Below are 22,769 nucleotides of genomic sequence, written 5' to 3' on the forward strand. Positions count from 1 at the left end.
GAGGAAAGAGACACAGTATGATGCATGCACAAGCCCTAAGCTAATGAAAAACTGTGTTTTGTAGATCCTTATTCCCACGGTAATCTGCTGGGACATCTTTTTTATCAAACCATAACAGTACAAAGGGTATTAATATGAAAAAGAAAAAAAAGCAAGTGCTGTAGATCAAGAGCTTTTAAACTTTGGGCATACAGGTATATAGATTCGTCAGTTGTTTAAGCCGTCTACCATGGTCCACCCATAGACAGCCTTGGGCTGTCAGAACAGCTCATTTTTTATCAGCTTGCCTGATTTACTGTGGGATAAAAAGACCTGTTTTCAGTGATTGGTGGGCAGTTGATTATTGGACCAACATTTTTTCTGTTCTGTCAACTGCAGTCTCCAAATCAGATAGTATTGTAACAGTACAGCTGGTGCCTTCTGAACACACTGTGGGATAGTCTGAGAAGCACATGTGGAAAAACATTAATTGATAATTGCAAAATAGGTGCGTTGTGACTCAGGGTATGACTTTAGTAGTAAACGGTAAGGTAGGTTAAGCTGTGTGAGGTTTTGTGGTCATATTTAAAGAGCTTCTACGTGAGCTACCCTGCACAGAGCTACTGAGAATCTCTGTGCAGCAATCGTGTGTGGGTGTACTGCAGGATAGACACGGTGTGAATTTTACCACGTTACATGTTATGGTATTCTGAAGTGGCGTTTGCTCCTTTTTGCTTGAGCCACACCTGCAAAATCTCAGGATTTTGAATATGTAGTCTCAGGACAGATGGTCTGTGTCTGACTGTGTGTCCTGCAAAATTCCAAAAGTATGGTAGCCAAGGCAATTGGAACAAAGAGTGAGCAAAAATTTCTAATTTTTATCGCTGCTACTCCTACTAAAATTTTAGATCCCTCTCAGATCTTCTGACCCATATGTTCTTCTGTTAATGCCTTCTTGTTCTTTCTCATATGCTTTTGCGCAAATCCACGTTTTGTCTTGTAGTTCAGTACTCATCTCCTTGCTTGCTTGGCCTGATAATCTTCCTACATCCACTATAAGAGTAAACAGGTGGGTAATGAGAGGGTGTATGGTGTTCTCCTTGTGCCTTTGTGATGCTGGATTGAACATGGCCAGAAACACAGCTAGGGAGGCAGGCGGGGCTGGCAAGAAGGAAGATGCTATGTGTCGCGTTGTTGTTCTTTATGTGAAAACCCCTTAAGTTTAACCAAAGGGATTTCATGTTTGGGAATGGTTAAGAGTGGTGCAGGGGAAATGTATGGATGGAAAGTAGTATAAATATGACTGAATTTTATTATGTTACTATTACGCAAACACAACTTTTCATTCTTCATAGGGGCAATTTGTTGTGGTTTTCATTGATCTGGTCGTTTAAAATGTTGATGATTTATTGATGATAAATAGCTGATGCTCTAGCTACAAGAATCATTGGCTGAGAATTTTTCTTTGCTACAGTACTGAAGAAACAAATGACTCCAAAGAGTTTGTGGCTTTTGTGGTTTTAAATTTTATTTCCAGAAATTCTGTGTGCTAAGCATTCTGCTGTAGAGATAAACAGTGAAGTTCGTATCTGGAGAGATGCTGTGTTATTGGTTTTTCTGTTCTGGAGATGTACTGTTTATTTTCAATATAAAAATGTATTGTCAGACAAGCTGTGTGTCATACCTGTTTACAGTCCTTGTTAGATTTTGTCAATTCACTTCGAAAGCATATGGGCCATTAGTATTTATTGTTTTGTATGTGGGAGCCGATGTTTGTAAACTAGGGATTTTTTTATGCCATTGGGAGAGCTCTTGATGCAGGTGGAGACCTCGGTAGCCCCCTTCCCATACACTGTCAAGGAGCTGCAGACCCCATCATGAGCGGTACTCGGCACGGACAGGGTGGTGCGAAGTCGTCTGGGCTTTCGTCTGGTGCCTGGAAGCCACAGTGTCAGTTTTGAATTTCTGATTGCCCTACGTTGTTTTTGCTGTAAAGGCCTTGTCTGAACAAGTCAGTAAGTGGTGGATCATTGGAGGCACAGAAGTGTGACTATATTCATCTTAGGAACTTCTAACAGATACAGGTGTATCATGTTCTGCTCTTGGGTACCTGTATCCACAGGTCAATAATTCTTATTTTTAGTTAAGGTTGTCCTACAGACATAGCTCTCTTACTTGTTAAACAAATGTAGTAAGAAATTATTCTTTCTTTAAATGAACTGGAAATTGAATGCTACAGTGAGATACTATACTCAGCAGAAGATAATCCCACTCCTCGTTAGGGTGGCCGTCCTGCCTGGGCAGCTGGGAAGGCCGGTTGCATCTCAGGACCCTCGTGGCCTGTGGTTTTTCGCTGTGGATGAAAGCACGGGCCTGCCGGCACATGTGCAAGGGGATTTGCCTTCAGCAACAGCCTCTGCTGGGCAGTCTGAGTAATCCTAACAACTCGGGTCCTAAATCTTGAGATCTGAGCCGGAGACCCTCGGCACCAGCTCATCATGGACGCTTTGGTGTTCATAGTATAGGAATAGGAGTAACCTAGAAAAGAGGGCGGGGGAAAATGTGTGACTGGTGTTCTACCTTTGCACCGAAGGTCACTTACATTGGGCAGATGAAATGTTCTAACTAACTGAGTGTTTGGAGAAAAATCCAAGTCAGTCAGCACCAGAATTCATACCAGCTTTAGCGAACTTGTTTAAAAAGCTAAAAAGCAAACCTTCCTTTGCTCTTTTCCCACTCTTGGTATTTATTTATTAGGACTAACACTTTTCTCAGAAACAGTGCTTTCTCTGGTTTTTTTAAAGACTAGGAGTGAATTTCATAATCAAATTACAAGTGGGAACTCTCCAAACCAGTTATTTGCTGAGTGATTAGGTAGTAAGCTGAGACTTGAATCTGTTTTTCCAAGTGGGCTTTTTATAGATAATTTCATGAAGACTGATGTAATTCCAGGATCCTATAGGTGGAAAGGCCGACAGGCAGAGCATTGGTACGACATGGTTTGCTTACACTTTTTCTTAGTTGCTTGAGTGAGTGTAGGGCTTTTGGGGAGATTTTGCATCATTTAGGACTTCCCTGTATAACTTCTCAGAGAAAATACTTGATGCTGATCGGAATCCTTGCAACACAGTTCAGGAACTGAGTTATTTTGGGAAGCATGTGAGGTATGCAGAGTGAAGGAAATGTGTTTCCCCAGCAAGTGATGTTTTGTCACTAAATTTAGAGCAAGAAGCTAGGGTTTTATCATATACTTAGAAATTTCTTATTGTAGAGTATTGCATGGATAGTTTACCACTCAGAGGTTAAAGTAAAAAATTGGTTAAAAAACACTAAAATATCTAGTAAGTGGAATAATCTAAGACTGACAAGTACCATCACTAATGAAAATATACCTCTATCCAGGGCAGAGGTACTTTTTTTGCCAAATTTTGAGTTTGTCTTGCAAGTACATTTTGTAGTATGAAACAATTCCTCTCCTTACAATAGCGTGTTCTGAGGAGGAATTATGTATGTCAATAATTATCGAGCTTTTTCCTCAAGGAAGTGTTTGAAGTGGGAGTGATCTTGTCTACTGTTCCTTCTCCAAACCTTGAATTAAGATTCAGAGAGTGAACCTTGTTTTCTATCCCCAAAATCATTTCAGCAAGGAGTGTAAAAGACACTTTTGCAAAAATATAATGGTAGCCTTGCTGTCTCCTGTTAAGAGTTTTTTAAGGATGTGTGTTAGATTTGGTGTGCTTAGTTGAGAGTTGCAAATAGCTGGCATGGGAGGAAGACACCCATGTAGTGGGTGGCAGCTTTTGAAAATGAAAGGATTTGCCTTGTGGTCCCCACAGTTGCTGTGCCCGTGTGTTTTTCCGGTTGCACAGGCAATGGGAGGCAGTTAGCTCACTTGCTGCCTCAACAATGTGACCAGCAGTGCCTTTGGAAGACTTCTTGAAACATGCTATTATAGGCTGCTTTGTGATGAAAAGAGGTCTTACAAATATCTTGAAATTTAAACAGAGCTATTGTGGGTTTTCTCTTTGTGTGCGTATGTGTGTTTGTCAGCCAAATCATTTGTTCAAAGTTAATCTCAATTACAGAGCATATTGTTCATAATCCCCCATGGCTCCAAAACAATAGCAGAGTGTACGTCTGCTTGAATATATATTTACATACTTATATGTAAAATATGTTTGCGTGTATATGTAATTTTACTTCTAAAGTGATGATTCGTATAAGGAGATGGGTATTTCATGCAGGATCCTGTCTTTTGAGCAGCACCATCCTCCATCCTAATAAAAATCCTTCAGGAAGGCCTGAATGAAATGAGCAGGGCTTTGATCCTGCAGTCAGGCAGTTGCGGCAGCTCCCTCCATGTAGCGCTGGGATTCATGCTAGCAAAACCGATGGTAGGGCAGAGCCTGGGGGTTTCAGCTTCCTGGAGACCAAGAGGTTTTGTTTGTCTTTAATTTTAACATCTACAGAATATCTCTGCTTTTCTTCTACTCCCTGAGCATAAAGGAACTGATAGGCAGTGCTTGGGAAGTTTAAATAAATTCCAGGTTGTATATGCTCCTCACGAGCTGCTAGAGAGCCTCAAAGGACCGTACTAACCTGTCAGTGAACTTGGGGTGTAATTTAGCAGCACAGAAGCTCAGTTAGCAAGATGCTCCACCCTTTCCCTTTTTACTGGTTTCAGAGAACCATAGAATCATAGAATGGCCTAGGCTGGAAGGGACCTTAGAGATCATTTAATCCAACCTCCCTGTCATGGGCAGGGATGCCTCTCAACTAGATCAGGCGAAGGTGCTCATCATTCTTCAACTGCAGGTATTTAGCAAGGGATCCCTTCAGTTTTGTCTGCTGAGGCGCTCTTGAGCAAAACGGACGACTGTGTGAAGTGTTTACATTGTAAATTTTTGCCCCCTTGGTGAGTGCTCTAATCCTGTCATGCTCTGTGTAAAGCTGTGGTGGTATTATCAAGTTACTCTGGTCTCCTTTTTGCTTTTTGTTGGACCTAGGTGTATTCCTCAAGTAAGTTAACGTTATTATATTATGTACGGGTGTTTGTATTTTTTTTTCATATGCTCTCTTTGTAAGTAACTTTGGAGTTAAAGCAGTTGCTTCCTTCTACTCCTTGCTTGACGCATTGCAAAGTAAATTTGTGTGCTATTGCAAGAATGTCTCTCCCGTCCATCCAGTAAGATCGTACCACCAGGAAGACAAAATATTATAATCCCATTATAACCCCATTATAAGCACAATGTGATCCTGTCCATTGTAGCTCTCATGCTTGTCAGAGGGACAAGAGTAAAGGTTGTGCATGGGTGCGAAGTGAGGCTAGAAGTGAAGATAGTCAGAGATAAAACACTTTGTTAAAAGGGGCTGGTTAGCTCAGTGGTTTGAGCGCGGTGCTGACAACAATGACTAACACCGAGGTCGCGAGGTCGATTCCTGCTCAGTCCCCATGTGTTGCCTGGTCTAGTCAAGAGGTGGCGTCCCTGCCCATGACAGGGAGGTTGGACTAGATGATCTCTAAGGTCCCTCCCAGCCTAGGCCATTCTATGATTCTGTGATTCTATAATTTCAGCTTCTAATCAAGGTATTATCTAGAAATGAAGTTTGAAAGGTGTCCTGAATAATACAGGATGTAAAGCTGACATAGCGAATACAGAACTGCAGTATGCGTTTGAGATGGGGAAAAAGTTACTTTGCTCTTTATTTTTTTCTTAGATTTGATGCCACATTTGAAAATATAATCATACTGATACCATAGGCAAGAATAATAAGATTACAAGAACTAGATCTACAAGAAACAAGAGATCTCTGGTAATTCTTAACTTGCTACATTTTACTGGAAGAAACGAGTGCTTTCGAAAAAAAGCCTCTGAAAAGAGGCAAAATTTAAGGCATGCCATAGGGTACACAGGGACTCCAGCCCCTTAAAAGAATCCTGGCAATTACCTAACCTGCCAAGTTTCCAACAAGATAAATGGAAGCACTGTAGCTTGAAGGTGCCTTAGTTTGAATGAGATGCAGTAAGTAAGGTCTCTCTGTTCTTTACAGGCATCATAGATCTGATAGCACTTATAAAAGAAGAATAGAGTTGGTGCCCTGCTGACTAAATTGTCCTCTAGAGGAGTATTAGTTACAGAGCTTCTTTGTTAACTAGGCTGTATGCTTAAACCACTGTGAATTTCTCTATTAGTAGGCTTTTTAATAGCTCTACATATAGATATGCTAAGTAAATGCAAGTTTATCCATGTAATTTATGTATATAATGTGTACAGGTACAGTATTTTGTAAATAAATAAATTATTGTGATGTGGAAATCACACATTACTTTGTTACAGTTCTGACAAACTGAGGTAAAAGCAAACATTAAAATACTGATAATAAGAGAACAGTAAGTTGACTTCTGCTCTTTCTATTTGGGTGCTTCACATAAAGTCTTCCTTCTGTTTAATTTCCCAATTAGCTTTTGTGGATAACAGAGGTGTTTCTAAAGCCTATGTATGCTGAAAGTTTCCCAGTTGCTCCCCTACTCAGGCTTTCTACCTTAGAAGACTAGGTAAAGCCACAAAGTGTGCACTAACAAAAACTACAAAATAATGGTCTCCAAACCACCCTGCGCAGAACGGCCAGTATTTCTCATTTTAGCCTACTCTGATGCAAGGTAAAGGTGATGTAGCGCAGTCCAGGCATCTAGAGAGGCAACAGCCTTTCCTGTGTCACCTTTCTTGGTGGGTCTGATGGACAAATGCTACCGGAGCATCCTCGCAGATGAATTGAACACGAAGTTCCCCAGGCTCGTGAGCGCACATGGGAGCACAAGGCACCGCGGGCGCACTGAGCCCACCTGACTGCTCCCTCTGCACATCCAGGAGGAGGGCGGCATGGCTTTGCTCTTTAAACAGGCTGGCACCATACAAGTTTTCCTCTTCTTTTTCTGCTTTTACGGAGGAGTTGCATCCAGTTGGTCAGGAAATCCCTGGAAGGCAGGTGCCCGAGGAAACCACTGGGACTCGTCAGTCCCTTCGCCCCCAGGGGTGGGAAGCTGGAGAGGTCTGATGCGACCTGAAGAGATAAGTCAACTTCACTCCTATACCCAAGGTCTTCCCCACCTGCACCCTCAGCAAGCTGGGGACGTGCTGTGGGGAGCGATCAGGTTTAATCCACACAACCTTTAAAAATCTTTGTCATTCTAAACATAAAATCCTGTGTTTTCCATATAATCTCTCAGTTGGGTGCCTATCTGTTTTTTTTTTTAACAGAATTTCTGTTCTTTAGAATAGGCTCAATTCTGCTACATTCAGTTTTCAGGGGTTTATTGTATGCTTTTCAGCAGCATTTGTTTTATCAGCACTTCCTGCAGCATTTGTTACTCATCACAACAGCAGTGATTTTATTCCATTCAGAAAAATAACATATTATGTATGGAAAAGCAGTAATTGCTTACCTGTTTGCCAAATATATTCCACTGTGAAAAATCTGTAGCATTGCTCTATGCAGTATCAAACGGTGTTATTTCTCGTTTACATGTTCTACAGTTAATAGTTTTGAAAAAGAAACAATGAAAACAGTTTATTGCCCATTTCACAATTAAATTTCTATTTGTATGGATTTGGGAGTCTACTCTTGAGTGAATGCAGAGTCCACACATAGATGGAAGTTTCAAACTTAATTTTTGCTTTTCGTATGCCTAATGAAATACTTGTACAGTTTTGTGCTTGTCAGAAAAAGCAATTTAACCTATGGTGAGAGTTGTGCTTGAAATATCCATGGAAATTCATTGGAAATAAGGTCTGTGAGGTGCCCTGCAGAGAACTGTGTCGGGTGGGTTGTATTTACTAGCTTTGTGCACGAGGAAGAATAACACATAGCATTCTAGGTAGCTTCTAATGAATGTTATTGGTGTTTAAACTGTTAGCTCTACTCTTTCCATGCCTTGAAAGACTGACCGTTCGGAGGGACTGGCTGTGAGCCTCCCTCATAACGGAGGTAGTCAGCATTGAGTAGGACTTTAAATACACTGCTTTGCGTTTTGTCCAAGTAAAAATAACTTTATTTTTTTGTTATGAAAATTAGACAGCAGTACGGCTTTGCTTCCTGAGCTGTTTGTTCAGCCAGAGCACAGTTCTTTTTGTCCTACTTGGATGATGGATCCCATTGTCTACAGTGCAACCACTTGCATGAGTCAGGCAAGTGAAGTTGGTATAAGCCAAAGCAGCACACTGTCATCCCAGTTATTGGAAGCCTCAAAGGTTGTTTAATGATCTGTTTTATAAGTGGAGTAGCTCTCTGCCTCTGTTTTTGCATTAATTCACTAACAGAAGTAGTAACATGCTCCTTAACTTGTGCCTTGACGATAGTCACGGAAGCATGACTATCTTGGCGCTTTTTGGTTTGTATGAGATCTTTCTGTGATGCTTAGGGATTGACATCATTCCTGATGGTTAAGGGGCATGTTCTTGCTTTGTCACAGCGTTCCGGTTTTTCATATCTAATTTTACCATGGTTTAAAAAACCAAAATGCTCCCACAGATCCAAAGACCAGTATAACTCCTGTGTTACAGCTTTAAGGAATAAGCCCAGCAACTTCTAGTTAGTATTCAGACACACTTTGGCCTACGGGGGAAGTTTCTCATTGAAAATGCAGCAGTTACAAACTGAAACGGAGCGACTGTTTAGCAGTGTGTGCAATTGAAGAGAAGCTGTGAGTTGTACACTCTTATTTGATGGAAATAGAGAGGCAGCCTTCCTTGCTCCTAGGTGACCAGCAAGTCCTGTGCTGCTGCTGAGGACAGGGCCTCTTCTTGTGTCTCTTCTGCAAGGTGAAGGAGCTGCATGCAAGTGTTACAAGGGCTGCGTATTTTTACACCCTTCTTCTCTCATTTTGGTGATGACTTAAAGAGTGAAGTTTATAAGCTGTGATTGTAACGGTAGCAAACCCCAAAATGAAATACTGTGTGAAAGTGAAACTGATGTATCATTTTCATTAGTTTTAGTATGCTCAGGCAGAATTTGTGGGATTAATTTTGAAAGCTTAATCCAGATGGAAAAGGTTAAATTCAATGTTGAGTGAATTTGATTCCAATTCATTTGTTGCCCTTGCTTGTTCTTTTCCTCGAAAGAATTCAAGATGAAGTAGAGAACTGCACATACTGTCTTCGGTTTCTGCTGTCATTTAACTACATGAGCCAAAGTTAAAGACAACCTCTGAGTTATCTGCTGCAATAAGGAAACAAATGGGCCTCGTCGCCATGCCAGCTCTTAACTCCTGTGGCCTGCGTATTAGTTCACATGACTACTTACATTCTTCTTTTCTTTTTCCTCAGGATTTATCTGGATCCATTGACGACTTGCCGACTGGAACCGAAGCAACCCTGAGCTCAGCCGTTAGTGCATCAGGCTCTACGAGCAGCCAAGGGGAGCAGAGCAACCCTGCACAGTCTCCATTCTCCCCTCATGCTTCTCCACATCTCTCTGGCATCCCCGGCGGCCCATCGCCTTCCCCTGTAGGCTCTCCCGTTGGAAGCAACCAGTCAAGATCTGGTCCCATATCGCCAGCGAGTATTCCAGGTAAGTTTGTTCCAACAAACAACAGAGTAGATGGATTTATTAAGTAAATATATACATAAATACTCTTGTATTCCAAATGCATTTATTTTCTAAGAAACCTATATTTTCAGGACCTTTCTCTGAAAAAAAAAAAAAAGGCATACTTAAAACCAGGAGTAGATTCCTTCTAAACTTCAGCTGCCAAGCTCTCCAAGTGCTCAAAATTCTGAACTTGACTTCACATATGTTTGATAAATGTCTTTATCATTGAACAATGCCAATACTTGATTGTAATTTTTGTATTTGGTTCATGTGTCCTCTGTCTGGCACCTATTTCTCTTTATTATTTATGGGGTCTTTTTTTTGTTTTCACTGTGTATTTTTGTTAGTTTTGGCTCTTGGGCTGGTACACTGGTTTCAGACCCCCAGGATGAGGTGAAGATTTTTTCACATAGGCTCACACAGAATTATTGAGGCTGCAAAAGAGCTCTGAGATCATCAAGTCTAGCCTATGTCCCAACACCACCACATTGGCTATACCATGGCACTGAGTGCCACATCCAGCCTTTCCTTAAACGCTTCCAGGGAGGTGTTTTACAACTCTGTATTGTGATAATGTAATTTTGGATATGAGTACAGAATTTTGTATGAGTTATTTCTTAATATTTACAAAGGTCAACAAGTTACTAGAAATCCAGCCCCGCCAGTGGTAATTGAAATGCCAGTGGCATGCTTGCCACTTACTATATTGTGCCACTTCGAGTATGACACACAGTCATTCATGTATATTGAGAAATTTGTGGAGATCTGTTAAGATACCCAGAAGTAAAAAAAGACAGGCATTAATTCCAGTTCTTTCCTTGTCTCCACCCATCTGGCATGTTCCTTGCAGGGCGTCAGGCAGCAGCATGTATTTGGTATTTCAGATTAGTTTATTCTCTTTCTACTCAAGTTTTTGGTTGTTTTCTGACATTTTGAATACCAGAGGAATCCTAAGAGTAGGAGTCTGCTGACATTGCCCCAGGGATGACATCAGTTGCTGACAAAACCACAAAAAAGTCAACATGGAGCTCAGTTAAAAGAAACAAAGACAGTGATGCCTTCTCATTAGATGTACTATAAACCAAATGCAGGTTAAAATTCAGTTGAGTAGTGTGTATTTCAGTATTCAGGACAAAGGTATCTGTGTAAAATGTTCATGCCTGTTTGTATACAGAGGTTAAACGAGATAAGCTAAGGGCAGTAAGCTCGGTGCATGCAGGAACGTTGCATACTAAATGTGGCCTGAGGGTGTTGAACCCTGATGCTGCATGAATGCCCTACAGTTGTTTCTTCCCTCTGCAGCCACTTGGACCTGCAGCCTGTGCTCAGGTGGGACAGTAGTAGCGGGGACAGCAGCAGGGCCGCAATGCCCGCGTTACGTGCAGTGTGGTAGCTTTGAAATTGCAACGTGTTTCCCAGGACGTGGCACAGAAGCCCATCCCTGTTGCTGAGTGAAGCCAGATAGTCCACCTAGCACGAAAGGTAGCATTTTCCCACAGTCTCATTCAGGCAGGTAAATAGATTGGCATTTTAGCAGCCTGATTGCTGAAGAGGGAAAGAACATTGTGATGTTGAAAGTAGCTTTACTGTAGCCATGATAGGTAAGGATGGGACCAGGACAATGTGTAGGGGAAAGTCGTAACTTCTGTGGAACCAGTTGACCCATCTAGGGTAAAAATACATGGGGTGTGGGCCCAAAGGTCAAAGCCAAAGTCACTTTGTCTCTTCAGCTGAGCCCAAAAGCTCATTTTTGTGACTGGCCTAGTGAATAGTATTGCCTCTTCATACAAGTCCTGCACCACCATTTTGCATGGTGGTTTTCTGGTCTGCCATGGTAACACAAAAGCAACTGTTCCTCAGGAAGGATTTTTATGAATGGCACTAAAGCTAAATAGCTCACCGCTGTTTCCCCGACGTGGGTCTCTGCAGCGATTTTGCTAAAGGTGAACTTCCAGGCGTGAGCTAGTGCAGCCTGCTCCAGAGGGGAGCTGGGCAGCTGCGGTACCATTGCTGCTGCTGCGTTTCTCAAGCTACAAAATGACATGAGTGAGGCTGCTATTTAAAACCCCGCGACTAGTGGGACGCCACCGGGTGCTGGGACTTTCAAGCCATGCAAATTAGACTGCTCCTTCATCTAAGCATATTCTCACCATTGTCCCCCATTACTAGGACTTTGGTACTTCTTTTCATCAGCCGTATTCCCAAGACCCTATGAAAAAGTGGCACAGAGCTTGTTTGCATTTCTGTGGCTGCTTGCAGCGTTCTGGTTGTGGCCTTTTTTAAACCTAGATTGTGTATAGCACAGCGTCTCGCCTTCAGTAATTTTGTTCGCTGCTATTTTCCTCTCCGTTCTCACCCTACCCTTGTTTGTTCTGACCTCATTCCTCTCCTATTACCTCCTGCAATGTTGTGCCACAGCTTCTCCATGTGACATAGATTGGCTCTTTCAATCATTCTCTCTCCAGCAAGTCATTGTAAAATGAGCAGCTGTTGTGTTGCTGATAGCTATGGCTAGGGAAAGCCAAAATGTTGCAGGGGGTTCTTGGTGGGAAGGCCGTTAAAATAAAGGTGTTGCTTTCCCAGGGTTTACTGGAAGAGAAGCATCCCTTTCCCAGTGCCTCCTTCCTTGCAACGAAATTGAAGACTAATTTAACATCAAAAGGGCAGACAAACAAACAGCCCCCTATTAAACCTCCCAAATGGCTGATTCTTTTCCACTGCCTGTTTAAGCTGTCTCTCCACCCCACTGCAAACCTGCTGCCCCGCATTGCTTTCTGCCACACGCCGCGAATTTCACGGGAATGGACTGGCACAGGCACCACTGACATTGGCACGTCCCTAGCTCAGTGGGCATTTCCTTCCTGTGCTCTCTGAAATACTGGGCAGATATTTTGTGTGCTAAGTGGCACAGACACATACGCAGCGTTTGTTTCCATTCGCATTACTGGAATAGACCGGGGACATTAACCCCTAGGAGCAGAAAAAGCAACTTCAGAGGGTTTTGTTCAGAAAGATAGCTTCGTCTCAAGATGGTAACACTTCTAGTTCAGGTACACATTCATTGCAGGACTGAAATCCTACCCTTTTATGATTTTTAGGGTTTCAGAATGACATTCTGATTTTCTGTTAAGTAGATCGTTGTTCCGCTTTGCCAGAAATCCTTTATTTTGAAGCCATAATTAGGGTACATGTTCTTCCAAAGAATGAGATGTGATGCCCTGCACTGCTTTGGGTCTTGAACTGTGCCTGATTCAACCCTAAACCATTAGTGGAAGCTGACGCAGCACATCATCAAAATGCACTGCTGTTGCCAGAAGATTTAGTGGCTGTTAATTTCACTTTTCTCTCCCTTTTTTTTTTACCTTCCCTCCTGCTCCAGCCATTCCAGTTTACTAACAAAGCAAAAATGTAAATAAGCTAAACTCCCCTTTCTCCCCCCCATCCCCAGTTTTGATCTCAGTGGCCAAAGGCTTTTGTCAGCTCTTTTGTCAGCGGTGTAAGCAGCAAAAAATTTTCAATATTAAGAGTTCTGCTGAAGATTGCTGATAGGCGAGGAATCCCTTAACCCATGATGGACAAGCAGATTTTTCACAAGTTGAGAGATTGTATTATTTTAAGACCTCTGCAGCAATTTTTATCTGTATAGAAGAGATGGATACACTATACTAGTAAAGAATAGCAAATGGTATCTTTAGAAAAATGTAAAAGTATTTTTTTCGCATAGATCAGTATTTTGACTTGTGCTTTTAATAAGTTACATTTACTTTCTGAACAAACAAGCTTATTTTCATTCTGTTAGGCATCGTTGTTTTTATTACAATTGTATTGATGTCTTCTTTCACCAAGGCGCTGGGACACAGATAGAGTTATAATTTTCAGGAAGAAATCCATGTGTGGATACTCTCACTTAGGAATGCTATTGCCAGTCGTCTTAATTTATACTACCCAGTGGTCAGCACCCTCCTCTGATTAAAAAGGACCCCAATTTTTAATTCTGATAAATATATGAATCAGTGCCCATGTTCCATTCAGTGTTCAGCTCTACTCTCTGCAAACCTGGAGGTCTTCCCCTCCTGTATTGATCATCTACCTAGTTTGAAATCCAGGACCCGTCAGAATTAGAGAATTACAGCTAGCACTCCAGGCGAAAAAGGAACAAGAGGGGAATGAGATGCCCAGAGAGAGCTGCAACGAGAAAACTTGCCTTGATGTGCATGTGAGTCACTGTGTGGGTAGACTGGAGTGACTAAAATGCTGAGAGAGTCAAAAAATGAGCAATAGTCTCTCATAGTCCAAAAGTGCAAAAGTCTGAATGGGAGCGATGCTTTCTTTCATACCCTGTGAAAGGAGAAGGCTAAGAGCTGAACTGTTTCCAGAAGTGGCTGCAATAAGACAAGCCGATTGGACAGATCTTGTTTCAAATAAGAATTTGGGAAAATCTTTTCCTAGGGCTTGAGCTATTGCACGTACTTAGTCCATTGGTCACTGCTGCTGGTATGTTATACAGCATGGACTCTTTTTCAACATTTATTCGACAGAGAGAAGACTACAGTATGAAAGTGAATTTGTAATACTATATTTTTGGTTGAAGTTTACAGATTCTCTAAAATAATTGCGAAACAAGAAAGGGAACTATTTCCTTGTAAAATGGATGTCATCCCCTTGTCTAGAAAGATTATTTTAACACATCTATCAATATTTTCCCCTCAGCTTCTCCGGAGGCAAAAATCTTGCAACAGCTTGTTGTGAGGAAGATGCATGCTGTTCATTGGCATCCAGACCAGAAAAAAAAAACAAAACACAAAATGCCATTGACGTAGCTGTGTTCTTAATCACTGCTAGTGCACAAAACATCTATTCAGCAGTTTTGCAAATGTAGAATGCTTACCAATGAAATACGTGAATGTTTCACATAGCAGTAGTTTAAAACCCTTCCTTTTGAAGGATTTGAACAACATTTAGAGTTTGTCTTTTGACAAGAGGAAAAACAGGCAAATTGTAAGGCGCTCTAACCTGAGGCATTGCTTCTAGCATATGGAGCATGTAACCTGTGATACCTATCAGAATTCAGCCCAGGTTACGACTGATTAAGAATCTATTGTTTTAAGGGTTTGTGAAATAACTAAATAGTCTCATTTTAGTTTCTTTAGGAGAGCCTGTGCTACAAAAGGCACTATCAGAACTGCTGCTATCCTTGCAGTCTGGCCAGAGGGGTCAGGGAGGTATCCTTCTCTGCAGAGGTGGTCTTCCCAGAACAGGTGCAGGAGACGAAATGAGACAGATACGCACTGTTCGAGTGCCCCTTGCTAGGTTTTCCTGATGACAGAGCACCATCAACCTGCTGTTTTTCATCAGCTCTATGTTAAGTTTCAGATAGAAAAACAGTAAATCACCAAAACCGGCATGCCCTGGCTGGTTATTTTTCAGGGATAGTTTTTGGGTTTTATTATTTTCAGTTGCTTAATATCTGTTTTATCAGAGTTTATATTTCATGGCCACACATTCCAATTTCGGTGCTCAATTGCTGTGTAAACCAGCGACAAGCGTTTGTGCCCCATGGACTGAACACCCTGAAAGTGTCTGGGCAGGCACGGCACCGAGGGTCATCCAGCACCTTACAAAGGCTTCCTGTAAACCTCCCCCAGACGGCCAAATTGGTAGCACTCGTGTCCCTGTAGTTGTCCTCTGCCTGGTGCCTGGTTTCTCCTCCCTGTTGATTCCTGCCGGGCCTGTTTTCACCGTCCTGGCAGCCACCCTTGGAAGGGCCAGCGTGGCGGGCCATGGGCTGCTGGTGCTGCGCAGGTCACTTCTCTCAGCTTGGTGTGAGTCACTGGTAGCCCCGTGCTGGTACAAATCCACCTAGGGTAAGACGGCTGTTGAAATCCAATTAAAATCTTTGCATAATTGTGCATGTGCTCTGGTTCACGTAACAAACTTCAAATACACTTAACCACAGCCGCCAAGACTTGACAGGTATGTTCGTTGTTAGTTTTAGATGTATGCTTTAAGGCCTGTTGTTGGACAATTATTGTTTACATTTAATCGTTAGGCCTGTGTGTTTCTTCCTGACCTTTTTCTCAGCCCACTTGTATTTTTGTCAAGAAATTTAGTACAGTGTTTATTTGGTTGTCAGTGTTTGGGGTGGTTTGTCCTTTCCTTATTTGGCTACACAAGCATAGAATCTCTTTCTTTCTTTGTGTTGCCAAGTAGAGCATTTATTTGTGTATAATCATAAATTAAAAGGTTGTCTTTCACTCCCTCATCCTTTGCAATACTAAGCACGAATGGGAAAAGCCTCTCATGTTTCCATCAATATGTTTTTGCTGTTGTTGAACAGATGGTTGTTATACCTAGGTAAAATAGAGTATAAATGTCCTAAGTGGTTTGGTTTCTGTGATGGGATAGGCTTTGGAGTTTTCAGGTTTTCAGTGAACTCTGTATCACTGCTATTAGATATATTCTAAGGGGCCTTTGTGCTTTGTAGTGTCAGACTTGACTAGATGGATACATGGAGTGTCCCTGCTTAGAAGAAGGAACCTGAACAATTGACTTGCATTAATTCTATGCCAGCTAAAAAATAGCCATTTAGCCTCAAAAGAAGAACATTTTCACTACCTCCAGATAATAATTTTTTTAAAAATTAATGAAAAGCAGGTTATTCTTTCTCCTCCTTAGAGACAGACTTCTTGCGAGTTGAACTGTGGCTTGAAAGATTTGAATGGCCCTTTGACAGCATCGCTCCCTAGGTAGATACGGAAGTCAAATTGCAAAGTGTGTTTTTAGAAAGCAAGCACAAAAGAACAACTCACTGTAGCGGTGAGCTTTTCTGTTTGTTCCCCATCTCCAGATAACAGTGGACTCAAATTATTGTGATGTGTTGATTGATTACAGCCGTTAAGTTTCTTAGTAATCAGTTTCATCACTTATTCTCAATTCACGCTTGCACCTTTGATTTCTCTTCCACAACAGGGTGATGTGGGTTGTCGTTGACTAATGAAGAACAGAATTGGTTTCGGCGTGAGACAAACGGAATGCCGACCAAAATGCATTAATCTTTAATAATCCGCATCTGCATGTTTATAAATGATATAACCAGGGGTTGCTAACGTAGATACTCCCCCTTCCATACAGAAGCTGACATAGAAGTTGGCGTTTGCAAACTGCATGAGAGGCACGTGGCCGCGCATGGTGTGTGTGACCTTGTGGAGGGAGCTTGCCAGATGAAAGTTCTCAGTTGATTAAAAATACATGAAGAATTGCTCCACTCCTGTCCTGGTCTTTGGAGCTTATCGTTGTTGGGCAAGATGAAATATGGCATGATAGATCTTGTTTTCAGGAAGATCAGACCCACCAAATGGTTTTTGGAAGTGGGTTTGCCTCAAGGGGCTTTTATCCTTTATGTATTCAACTTGCCCTTTTCTTCTCCATCTCTGAGAACCATTGAGACCAGGGCTGCATAATATGCCATGTAACGCAATAAGAAAAACTAGATTATCTAAGAATTTGTTCCTTTTGAGAATGGCATCAATGAGAACACATACATTTTGCTGCTAAAACACCCAATAATCACAAGCAATGGACTAGTGTGAGAAGTAGCAGACAGGACTAGCAAAACAGTTCATTGCTCCATATCAGTGCTCCTTCAATTTCTACCTGCTTGCCTGAACTTGAGAGAGTCAGGAGGAGCAGGAGGAGTGAAGCTCCATCACTGCGGGTCTTTTGAGCTAATGCCGCCTGACGATGAATATTTATTCTGAGCGATTCTTTCGTGTAGCTGGATCAAGGGTAAAGAAAGAGCAATTTCAATTCACGTTTACCCTTTCTTGCATGTTTTCACACTGCAAATATTATAAATGAAAGTTGATACGTGGTTTTGTTAGAATTCAGCAATGTTAAAATCGGGAGTTAAGGTTTTTATTAGGTGACAAATACTAAAAGTGTACATCTGCTACGTTTCTTGTGCTTCTCAGGCTCTTAAAAACAGTAAACACAATGAGAAATAGGTTAGAGAAAAACTCTCCTCGTAGTTATAAATGCAGTCTAGATAATGAGCATTGATAGTGAAAAAATTCTTCAGTTTGAAATTTGGATTAACCTCCTGTGTGGAATTCTGAAACTTTAAGTTTCAGTTTTGTGGCAGGGTAGGTTTCATTTCTGGAAGGAAGAAATGAGGCAAATATAAGGAATAAATACTGCCTTGTCTTTTGTTAGGAGCTTTTAGATATGTAGCACTTGCATCAATTACAATTTTATATTCTGACTAATTGACATTCTATACAGAAATAGAGAATGTGGGTTTTTTAAGCATTTGCTTTTTGCATTAACAAACGTACAGTGTCATGTCCCAAGTAATTATGAGTTACTAATCCATGCAGCCCTTTGCAGTCTTCTAGTTCAGTCTAAATGCAAGCAAAAACTGTCATTTTTATGAAGGACTTAAAAGGATGGAGTAAAAAATTACAGTAGGAGTGCAGGGTTGCATCCTTCCCTAAAGAACATAGACATTTTTTTCCAACTGTTTACACAAATTTAAAAAAATACAATTTGCAAAATCAAAAAGCAATTCAGAGGCCCCAGAGAGGTGTGAGAAAGCGCTGGGCAAGCTGCAGCCACAGCCTCTCCCAGCCAGCCCCTCTCATCCCAGTTCACACCATCGCTTTGGAGGGATGCGGTGACACAGAGTATAAAACATGTGGAGGGGCGGTTAAATGAGACTTAAGAACGGAAAAAGGGAAAAAAAATGAAGTCAGTGGCTGAGCTTTGAAGAGGTCTGTCTAGTGCAGAGCAGCGAGCGAGTGGGGAAGAAAGGAGCAGGCGCCTCATCTAATCTTTCTCCTGGGGACCCAGGTGGACAAATTGGCAACCCTGTTCACAGCCCTCCCCCCCCTCTCCTTTGTAGCCTAAGAACTGCTAATCGGATCCATGCTGCTGTAACTGTGGTTAGTTATTAACAGAATAAAAGCAGATTTCTTCAAAAGAACGGGTTGGGGAAATGGCTATACAAAATTGCAAGGTTGTTAGAATCTTAAATGCACAGCAGTCGGTTTTTCCCTATTCTGAATTAGGCGATGAATACGGCCTTTCATCTGTCACTGTGCCCATTTCTTCAGAAGGCAGCCAAACATTAAGCTTCTCAAACAACAACCAGAAAAAATTGTCTGAAAGAGGAAAAATATTGGGGAGCAGGAAGAATAGGAAAATGAGAAAGGGAAATCAGGTTTTGTTTTTATTAATTTGGCCTGGTGAGAGAAATACGAGCTTGCCTGCTCTATTCAGTTCCTGCGTGCCAGCCGCTGTGAGCCACCATTTCTGAATGCGGAGATTAGAAAAGATTTAACTGGTTGCTATCCTGGGCTGTGCCATTCTAGATTGGCCTCCAGCAGAAATACCCTGGGCTGGGAGCTCTCCTGAGCTTAATGGAAATAATGCATTAAATGAGCATGGAGTTAAGCAGAGGTGAAAGCAGAAAGAATTTGATCCCCCAAAATGAAACTTTTCATAACTGTAAAGTCAAATTACAGATCTGAGGTGGGTATTACTGAGGATAGAGAAGCAGTAATCCCTAGATTTAGACTGACTTATGCCTTCGCTTATATAAATAAATAAATGATGCATCCTTAATTTTGAGGAGCTCTAGTGCCTTCCTGGTTTGCAGCAGGATTTTGAAATTTGTCGGAGAGGAATAGTCCTCAGGCAGAGAGGTGCTTGCTGTGGCCTACTGGAAATCCGTTCATTATTCGGGTGAGTCTCAGCCTTTTGAAGATTTCCGCTGACAGCTTGCTTTGGGCTTGCTGCCAAAATCTCAGGAAAGAATGCTGCGGTGCTTCGCTTCAGTCCAAACGCAGAGGTGACTTCTGGATGGGGGGTGGATGAAAGCGACCATCCTAAAGTGACTGCTGCTACCCTTCCTTCCCTCCCAAGCAGTGTCAGCTTTGGCCTGGAGGCACAATATATTTACTTTCCTGCCCCTTGCTACTCAGGCCGTTATCAGTTTAGGCAGTACTAATGGTTATTTCACTTTGTACTCCCAAGTACTAGTGAAAAGTCTTCATACCTGACTCAGAGGTTGCACAACCTGGGAATGAAACTTGGATGTCTAACTTGGCAAGCCCCAATTTCAGCTACCTAATTCTTTTTTTGTAAAAAAGTCCCAAATATAATGAATTATTCTGTACTGAGGGTGACATTTGAATGGTGTTCCATAAGTAATACCTTGGGACTACATGCCGAATAATGAGGCTGAAACAAAATACTGAATAGCTACCTCATCCTATCAGTGTCAACTTTTCTTTGAATTAAATGTTATATCATGTCAAACAAACAGCTTCTGGTCGTGAAATTAGGATGTTTATGCTATTGCATGTGTGCAGAGAAAAGTCAGAGCTATGGTTCTGCTACCTTAGCTTAATATTGCATTTTTTAATGGAGATTTGAGAGTAATTTAGCACTTAGGTTACTGTAACATCTCTGGAACTTGCTTACAACCCAGTCCTTGATGTGGTAAATGTAACACAAATACAAAAAGTAAGGTGGAGTGTAACTTTTAAGGATTAATAGCCTGAGAATTATGTACTTTCATGAGAAGTGGGTTTTTTCACCTCTTGGTTGGTTTTCCGTGGATTGTCAGTGATACGTATGTTAGGGAGTCTTGTGTCTTTGGAGCCTGATGCATTCGTTTTAAGAGGTAATGCAGAAAATCAGGGCCAGGCCCAACAACAGCTTGATAACTTTTTGTAACGTGGAGCATCCATAGTCTGACTTCGAGTTTACAGACACTTCGTGTTGCTGCAGCCGAACAAATCAGCCATTTGCGATCTCGCCTTGAGCAAGCCGTGCAGCCAGCCTCTGAAAGCATCCTGTGGCAGGCTTAGTCCCGGGCTCCCAGTTTGGAAAGGTGGAAACCGTCTGGGTGAGCAGGCAGCAGTGGCTTACCAGCATTGCTCTTGCTATCAAGGGTTTTTTAGCTGCGGCGTGGTGCTGAGCACAGCCAGAGGGCTTGGTTCAAGCGCGCCTGACTCTGTGTATCTCCCACAGAGTGGTTCAGCGGGGCCACAACTGCTCTATTTGAAAGGGTCTTTGTGTCACTGGACTTCTGAAGCATCGGTGCTCAGGTTACTATATAGTTACAAGGAAAGCTTTAGTGTTTTATGCGTCTTAATTTTGGGGGATATGCAGGCAACCCTTGCTTCATACTCAAATGAGTAAGTCCTTTTAAAAACACCATCGGTACAACAGGAGGCTTAGCTACAGTGCCTAAATTAAGGAAGACAATAAACTTTATTCTTAATGGGTCATAGGCTTTCTAAGATGAAAGAGATAACGCAAACCACATGACCAGTTTCCCTTTATGCTACTCATAGCAAAATTTCTTTCCTTTGAGGTCATTTGCACCTCACTTTCAATTTCCTGAAGAGCTCATTTAAAATAATGCCATATAGAAGCCTATTTATGCTCTTTCATTTCTAGTGTGGGGATCCAAGACCCAGAATGTCCCTTCTGGTCTGCAAGCCTTTACTGTCACATTGACTGTGTGATATAATCCCATTATTTGAGCAGATTTCATCTTGATTACTAGGTTTCCTGGACACCGTTATTTATAAAAGGAAGTTGTTCCAGATTTCAGTAATGGTTTGATTATCATCCTAAACATTGTGCTCTTTTTCCTCCCTGATATTTAGCTGCAAATGTATTTTTAAAAAGAAGTCACAAAATCACAGCTTTAGTTTTTGCAGTGCTAAGTAATAACTCACTCTTTCAGCCTTCTGTCACATTATTCTAGTGGCTGTTCTTGGTTCCCATTCCAGTTAGCGTCAGGCTTTCTGGTTTTGTCTGTGTGAGGCTCACCAGTGACACGTCAGCAATAGTGTTACGTTTCCTTAACTCTGCTGGAAACAATTCTCCTAATTCATCCTAATACTAAATTTGTTTGAGTCACGCTGACATCAGAAGGTTAGCTCTAACCATCTGTAGTTTATAACCATTTGTAAGTCAACAAATATGGTCAGATTTACCTTCCTTTCCTCCTCCCATTTCTAACTGATAACTCTACAGCTCTCTTCAGTTAGAAAAGGCCTGTTTCTGGTCTGTGAGTATAAATGTCTGCATTTTTGTTACTCCAGCCAAAAAAAGCAATCCAGTTTGTTAGGTAGTATCTTGGTCATCTTCTGCATTGACTAGGATTCCATAATCAGCCAATGTCTTTAATCCAGTCCTTGTTCTTAATTCCTGAATTAGTTTCAGAATTGTCCTAAAGACAACTCACGAGATCTTTAACTTCTGCCTTTCCTCCAGCCCAACTCAGGTTGTGGTCAGTCTCCTGCCCCCCCTGTTTCCTAGTTCCTCACGCATCTTAGAATTCCTGTGCTGATATCCCTCCTTCCCTCCTTAACTGGGAATTTCCCAGGGGGAACCTGTTATCGCTGAAGTGCTTTCTTGGTTCAGTTGATGAGGCAGGATTCTGTGAGGTATTGTCCAACTGGTACAGGGTACCACTACTGAGCATCCTGCAGTGTCGTTACAGTGATGGGAGCAGAGGGCCCTCAGCATGCTTCAAAACATTACTGATTTGGGCCATAATTCATCGTAAGGGCTCCTCCTCAGCAAGATATCAAAGGTCTACTCTTTCTTGCTATGTTGGCTCTAAGGAATTTACTTTTTACACTTTAACTGCAGATTTCATGGCTGTAGTCATAATGCAATCACCATTTAGTACTTTTCTCAATCCATTTTTCAAAAGGTGCAGTGTAGTCTCTCCTGACTCTATTGCAAGCATAGATTTTCAAAGTCACAGGCAAAATGTTTAAAAGCATTTCCGACATAATTTTAAAAATAGAAAACCAGCTTATGACTCTGCTAGTAAGCATTTTAAAATTTTCTCACCTCTTCAACTGACTTGACTTAAAAAAAAAAAGCAGACATGATATTAGGTAGGCTGCTGGTTTTGGTAGTTTAGCAACTAATTTTACAGGTAGCTATATAAATTTGAATACTGTTTTGCTCCTCTGTTAAAGCCAGGTGAAAGAACTAGTGTGGCAGCATCTGTCCTTTTAACATGCGTTATTGTGTTTGTTGTGATTTTGCATAATAAAAATAGTGTGAAATACCCCTAGTATTCGCTTTGCATAAGTTTGTACAGGTGGAGGATCTCACCAATGTGGAAACAGTACTATATAAAATATGGGAAAAGGTCATCTCTGTTTAAA

General features: G+C 41.6%; 1 protein-coding gene across 1 annotated transcript in view; it reads left to right on the forward strand.

The window, feature by feature from the left end:
- Positions 1-9,302: 9,302 nt before the first annotated feature.
- LOC104268807 (AT-rich interactive domain-containing protein 1B-like) overlaps positions 9,303-22,769 on the forward strand; it is a gene marked incomplete at both ends in the record, with an annotated part of 57,460 nt that continues 43,993 nt past the window's right edge. The window contains one exon of the mRNA XM_009865886.1: positions 9,303-9,546. Within this exon, the coding sequence (XP_009864188.1) occupies positions 9,303-9,546 (244 nt within the window). The remainder of the gene's footprint in view (positions 9,547-22,769) is intronic.

The sequence above is a fragment of the Apaloderma vittatum genome, unplaced genomic scaffold (assembly GCF_000703405.1).
Source record: "Apaloderma vittatum isolate BGI_N311 unplaced genomic scaffold, ASM70340v1 scaffold20003, whole genome shotgun sequence".
Lineage (NCBI taxonomy): Eukaryota > Metazoa > Chordata > Aves > Trogoniformes > Trogonidae > Apaloderma > Apaloderma vittatum.